General features: G+C 31.8%; 1 protein-coding gene across 1 annotated transcript; it reads right to left on the bottom strand.

The window, feature by feature from the left end:
- Positions 1 to 527: 527 nt before the first annotated feature.
- LOC123544742 (uncharacterized) lies at positions 528 to 5,502 on the bottom strand. The gene is made up of 4 exons (XM_053548022.1): positions 4,970 to 5,502; positions 2,715 to 2,751; positions 1,655 to 1,759; positions 528 to 965 (listed from the first exon to the last, which is right to left on the bottom strand). The coding sequence occupies exons 1-4, from the start codon at positions 5,432 to 5,434 to the stop codon at positions 553 to 555; spliced, it is 1,020 nt and encodes a 339-aa protein (XP_053403997.1). The 5' UTR covers positions 5,435 to 5,502; the 3' UTR covers positions 528 to 552.
- Positions 5,503 to 6,448: the final 946 nt, after the last annotated feature.

The following is a 6,448-nucleotide window of genomic DNA, read 5'->3' as shown; positions in this document are numbered from 1 at the left end:
ATTTTGCGAGTATTTTAACAGCTCATACTTCCTCATGTCTAACAAACACTTTCCCTCACCTCATTATCCAATAGCCATGTGTGTTTCATGTATGAACGCTTAATGAAAAAGTGTCCGTGGAGGAAGTGGTATTTGCTAAACTTTACTGGTTAGAAAACAATCCAATTTCTTCGCTACAAACTAACAATTTATAGTTATTACGTAAAACCTTATCGGTAGAGAAAACCATAACACTACTGCTATTAATAGTTGGTTATTTTTATAAAAAAAAACGAAGATTCATCTATGCAGTCAGTGAGGTTCCTTTCCCACTACTCAGTATACAGAAACTCATGAATATGTCTTCTCACCTAAAGCATTTATATTTTCAACCTGAGTAGGGACGGACTCGGGATTTCAGTCTCGAAAGGCAATGGGATGGGTCGCATTGCCACCACCTATCACCAGAAAGGTGTTTGCGAGCAAATGATGTAGTCTGGCTTATACTGACGAAGTTTCAACATGAATGCAAATCAGAAACAAAACAATTTGAGCAAGAATTTTATTTCAGATCTACAATGGAAAGAGTCCAAAGGTATTACCCTTTGAGTCATGTATTATCTTATTTGCATCACTCACACGGACGTAAATCGTATCATCTCGTGACAATTCCAAATGACTTCCGATACTTAAACTTGACACAACGTTTTCAGTGTTGGTCATATTGAACAATTCTGTTCTTCCAAGTAGTGTTCGCTCATATCCATAAACGCTCTTGCAAATTCGGATTGAAATTCTTTGCGGTCTTGCAAATTTCTTGATCCTAATGTTTTCCTGGCGGCTTATGTTGAAATGTACAGATGCGTACACGAAGTATGTCCGTCCTTCTGGTATAGTCACCTCGCCATCATCGTAATGGACTGAAGGATCAATATGGCATTTTCCTGAATGATTATTCCATTGAAGTTTTTTATCAGAACTTTCATCTGCAAAGTTACATAAATTTTCATGTGAATACTGGTTGTTAAAGAAACAACATAGCTTTTCTGAACATTTTGAAATAATTACGTTTATAAGTTAAAACATTTAGTTAAGCAATGCAACGCATGTTTGCATATATACGAAATCCTACTTTAGTTTATACTAATTTGTTTTAGCTCGATTGTGATGAAAGCTTCAAGCTTACTTTAGGTTTATCTTAAAGTCATTTCTAAAATAAGTAAAATAGTACTTCCGGTGTACACACTTCAGGGCATCTGTAATAAAACAGATATACCTCTGGAGTTCTTAGGCAATCTAAGGTCCCTACACGTCACAAAATGGATACTATTTTAGCTGTTTTGATGTCTTAAACAAAAAAATAAGTCCCTTTCTATTTATAAGTTTGTGTAGTTTCAAAATATGTCTCTCTGCTACTGGCTTTCTTGGAAAGAGCGCTCATGAATTAGAATTAAGGTTTACAAAAGGATGTTAACTTTGAAATGTACGAACTATGAATTATCGGAAATATCCCATATTTGTGCACATAAGTCGAATACATTTATACATTTTTTTCAAGATAAACGATCTGAAAAATAAAGTTTTTCACCTGATTTGTATATGATTTATTCTGAAACAAATTCACCTGTATAAAGATATTTTTATACAATGTATAAAATAGCAAAAATTAAATTACCTGAATAATTCTGATGTTTTGATATTTCCGTGAAGGAAACTGTCCGATATCCAGACTTCTCCGCAAAGCTTTTATTTCCACAGGAAAGATATTGCTCATCTAAACCTAAAAGTAAAATATGAGTGACCTTACTTTGATTCATTCTGATAAAGTTCGTTTCTATAAGATAAGAGTTGCGCTATAGTGTTTTGAATACTTACGCGACTTTATGAACAGAAAATTTACTTAAATGAGTTTCGTAATCTTATACACATTTACTCATTGTATAGTTTCGATGGAAAGTAATGGTTGATCATCAATTTATAATAAGAAGAAATAGAAATAGATAAAGAAAATTTGACATCATTCTCAAATGTTTTGCTTTCTTAAAATATAATAAAGGTCCAGAGTGTATACAAATCCGTATTATTTTCTATTTTTAGAAATGATAAGATACTGATCGGGTGGGCAGACGCCGAACGTCCATGTTTTTTGTAAAATGTGATGTTTTTCTAAGGGCTTAAAGGACCTTATCATGAATGGTGAAATAAGATAGGATAAGATAAGATATACACATCTTATCTTGGTCAAGAAGACCTTATCATGAATGTTGAAAGTTGTTATCTTTTCATGTGACATTTATAATATCGTTTATTTTAATATGTTTAATTGTATTTCACAAGTGCTTTTTTTTTCTATAAACTGAAGTTACAAGGACTAATACATATGTGGATGTAGTATGTTAAAGATTTTTAAAATAAGAAATTATACACATACAATTAAGAAGCGATAACTGTGTCTAAACAATTTGATTCATAACATATGGTAATGCAAATTGTTAGTATTACGTTTTGCATATATTTTATCTTGTTAAAGACATAATTGTTGCAGCATGATAACTTTATGACGCAATCATGACATATCTAATTATATTAGTGCGCATGGCACTATCATTTTCACTGGGTAATAAGGTAATAAAACATGCTAAATTAAACTGTCATATGACTTTTATCACATTAAATTATTTTATATCGTTGTACCACCTCCACCCAGATAATAATATGCAGACAAACTCATTTACCTCTTGCTTGTCGATATCTGGCTTCTCTTTCAACGACCTGGATAAAAAACAATCAGATGTAATATACGAAACATAACGTTACACGTCATGTACGTTACATCAATTTAAAATATTTAGCAACACAATAGATAAGTTAGAGTAATTTTTATATTGTATGTTTCACTTCCACATCTCTACTTGTTACGTATTTATAATGACCATCAGGCAAATAAGCACAAACGAACACATAAGAGGAAAAAATTAGAAGTCGTCTCAATGCAGGACTATTGTAAGTGTAACCATTGGCCTACTTGTCCTTTTACCTATTGTTTTATATATATTAACATAAAATGTATATATCTATATTTAGTTGTAAGCCATTTATGGCCTATGAACATAAAATGTACATACAATATTTCACATGCAACAATTCATATACATTAACAGGGGATGAAAATCCCCGAGGCGGTAACGTCCGTATATAGTTATTCGTCTTTGTTGTCTGCATATACTGAGACAATTTTTTTGATGTTTTCCGGTTCCGGTTTATGTACACACCGCAGACTGGTTGTTTGCATGAACATCCGAGCACCCCGAATCAGTCATAGAAACTCGTAAACCGCGCTAACACGATTATTTTACTTCTTTTTCGTAATGAAAACTGTACATGCAACTGAAAAACACTTTTAAAACAGTAAGGAAGTGTAAAAGCCGTCAAGTTTCTGCGTGGAGTGCAAACAAACAAAAAAAAATCCTAAAAGCTAGTGCGAGAACGCTGAACTTGATGACGTCACCGTCACGGCTTCCGTAAATTTTGCAAAGTATGATATTCGCTGTAAGAGGTATGATGACACTTAATGTAAACTACAGTTTAAAGCAAAGTTTCACTTTCTAGAGCGTTGAATATTTCTTTCTAAGCGGATATAAAGATAAATCCCCAATGCTAGGTGGTGCCTTAATTCATATTAATATAATTATCACAAAAATTCAATTTCTATGAACATAAGCAGTGTACACAATTCTTAATAAAGCAAATAAGTAAATAAAAGAAAGGAAATAAATAAGCGAGAGAGACTGTGGCTTTTTTTATGAATACGTTTGAAGCTGAAATATCTTCATATTTTTTCTTATCGACACGTGTCATTCTTTTTTAAAATCACGAATTTTCTGGGCTATTATGAGTTAAATCTGCTATCATATGCTTTTTGTTTTAAGAATTAAAATATCTTTAAATTATTATAAATCATTAAAACAACTTACTGAATTGTTAGAACTGAAGAAATATGGAAAATTACAAACTTCACACTTCAGACTTGACGATTTTTTTTAATATCGTAAGATATCATAAAGCATGAAATGATGAACATCTCAATTTCACACTTCACGAATTCTTGATATTGAAATTGCATTAAATCTGCATCGTGAATTATGAAATATAGAAGTGAATTTCTCTATTACAAGTTTTATACAATTTTGCAAAACCTTGAAGTTTATGGTGCGAATTTGTTAAGTTATATAAAGACTTCATGCATCTCAATGTCACGTTTTATACGCTTTTAGAAATCGTAAAGTTAAAAGTGCTTCTTGATGTCACGTTTTACAATTTTGGTCGTAACGTGTAAAAAAACTAAAGACGGCATGTTTCATGCTTCAATCCTGGTGTGACATACTTTGCGAATTCAAGTTTATTCGCAGAAATCATAAAGATTACTTCATGGTTTCGCGTTATATAAAATACCGGGAAATCGTCAAGTGTTAGATTATAAAGACGCCAACGTTCTTTCGTACATTATGCTACTTTATGAAAAAAGTTATCTTAACCGTTCTAAAATGGCTGATAAGATTTATAAATACTTCATTTATGGTGTCTTTTATAGCTATTATTTACGGTACCAGTAATTTTTCATGGCTGTTTATGTAAACAAATCTCGCGTTTCAGACGTTCAAGGCGACTAGCCTTGTGAATGGTAATCTCTTTACTGATATTTACCCATTTTAACATTAATATTCTTAACTTGTGTAATAAACATCCGGTTTATTGAAATCACTTAAATACTTTTCACTGGTAGCGAAACTGTCGTCTACAGTGTGTCAATTTATTAGAACAGCTTTTTCTACCCAAGGATGGCACGATACTGTCATAAATTAAGTTCCAAAACCACGTATAAGACAACGGACCGCTAACTTCATTCGACAAATCTCCAACACTTAAAAACGCCGTTAGTTCGTCTCACGACAATAAGAATTAAGTCAATTTGACAAAGCATTTATTTTACCGTTTTAATCGTTTCTGGTATGTTCCGTTTGCTGCATATGTATTTTCCTTCATCATCTACATAAGTTCTCAAATCACCATTTCTCGCATCAAACATTAGAAAATCTTCATCGGCACTCAGAGAGAGATCTTCACATGGTAATGGAAATTCTATAATTCTTTCCCTAAAATGTGACTCCCGTTCCTGATTCAACACATATCCCATAAATGATGCTAAACTTGAATTTATGACGAAGAGAATGGCGGGAATGATAACAAATACATTTTCAAGTTGAAATCTTCGCTTTTTAGTATGATGGTATCGCTTTAATAACCTTTTTCTTATAACGTTTGCAGAACTGAAAAGTGTTTTTGTTCCGGAAGGTAATTTCAAAACTCCAACACACGAACTGCACTCATTAAAAATATTACCAAAGTGTTTTATCCAGCATATTCTCGCTTTATTAGCGTTTCTCCGTTTCGGCATTGTTATTTTTTTTTAGTAACTGAAGATTAAAACGCTCTTATCAAGCAGGAAGTAAAACCGAAACTAATAGGTTTTTGTACGTCAGTTTTAAGAAATCCGATATCAGTTCATAAAACAAGCTATAGCCTGTTTTATATAGTCACATTTGCGAGACGGCGGAGTTGCAGGGTTAACACCGCTTAACCGGCTGTTATTTATTTCACATAAAATCGATTTTTTTTAATAAAGTTATTTCGACTTTTTCTAGTTTATCATATTTTCTGAGACTTAAAGTCACATAAAGAAGTATATCGCTTTTAAAGAAAAGAAAAGGAAAAATGGGTTTTAACATTTATATAAAAAATTTATTCATTAAATTCTTATGCCGCCATTTTTATCTCAAATTTCATACATACTGAAACAGAGAACACAGTCTGCTGTTGAGACAGAGCAAATTGAGGGAAGAAAGAGAAGGACTATTTCTATTTGGATTACTTGTAGGTTTACATTCGATTAAGTCGTGATCAGCATATAAGAACATTTTTGTTTGAATTTTTTTCGAAATCTGCATCCATTCTTAAGATACGCATATCTTATATCGTTAAATTTCTTAAACTAAAAGAATGAGAAAACCTGGAGAAACATTTGATAAATATAATATATTTCCAATTAAAAACTTGCTAATTTTGACAGCATTGAAACATTTGAAATGCTAAGATGTGACATATAGAACTTGCTACTTCTAGACATCAACAAAAAATAGGTCAATTTGGTAAAAAATTTGGTCTAAATTCCAAAACAATAAAAATAGGAATTCTTAACCATTTAACATCTGTTTACACCATCTGAAATAGATTAATTGCCTTTTGACTGATTTCCGATGAGTTTGGCAAAAATAGAAACAAAACAAAGAAAAAAAAGTATGCAATGTATTTAAGATATACCGAAGACTTTAGAAAGTAAGTAAAGTAAAGTAAATTATTTGTGGCTTGTGTTATACATATTCAATACATTGTATATACAAACACATCAGTA

Source organism: Mercenaria mercenaria, chromosome 7, assembly GCF_021730395.1.
Source record: "Mercenaria mercenaria strain notata chromosome 7, MADL_Memer_1, whole genome shotgun sequence".
NCBI classification, from domain to species: Eukaryota; Metazoa; Mollusca; class Bivalvia; order Venerida; family Veneridae; genus Mercenaria; species Mercenaria mercenaria.
The sequence above is the reverse complement of the archived record's forward strand: the minus strand, read 5'-3'. Positions and strand labels throughout refer to the sequence as shown.

Excerpts from the sequence above, each read along its gene's own strand:
- LOC123544742 (XM_053548022.1), bottom strand. The coding sequence starts at position 5,434 with ATGCCGAAACGGAGAAACGCTAATAAAGCGAGAATATGCTGGATAAAA. Across the intron at positions 2,752-4,969 it reads TACCAGAAACGATTAAAACG|GTCGTTGAAAGAGAAGCCAG; the intron begins GTAAAATAAATG and ends TTTTTTATCCAG. Across the intron at positions 966-1,654 it reads AAAACATCAGAATTATTCAG|ATGAAAGTTCTGATAAAAAA; the intron begins GTAATTTAATTT and ends GTAACTTTGCAG.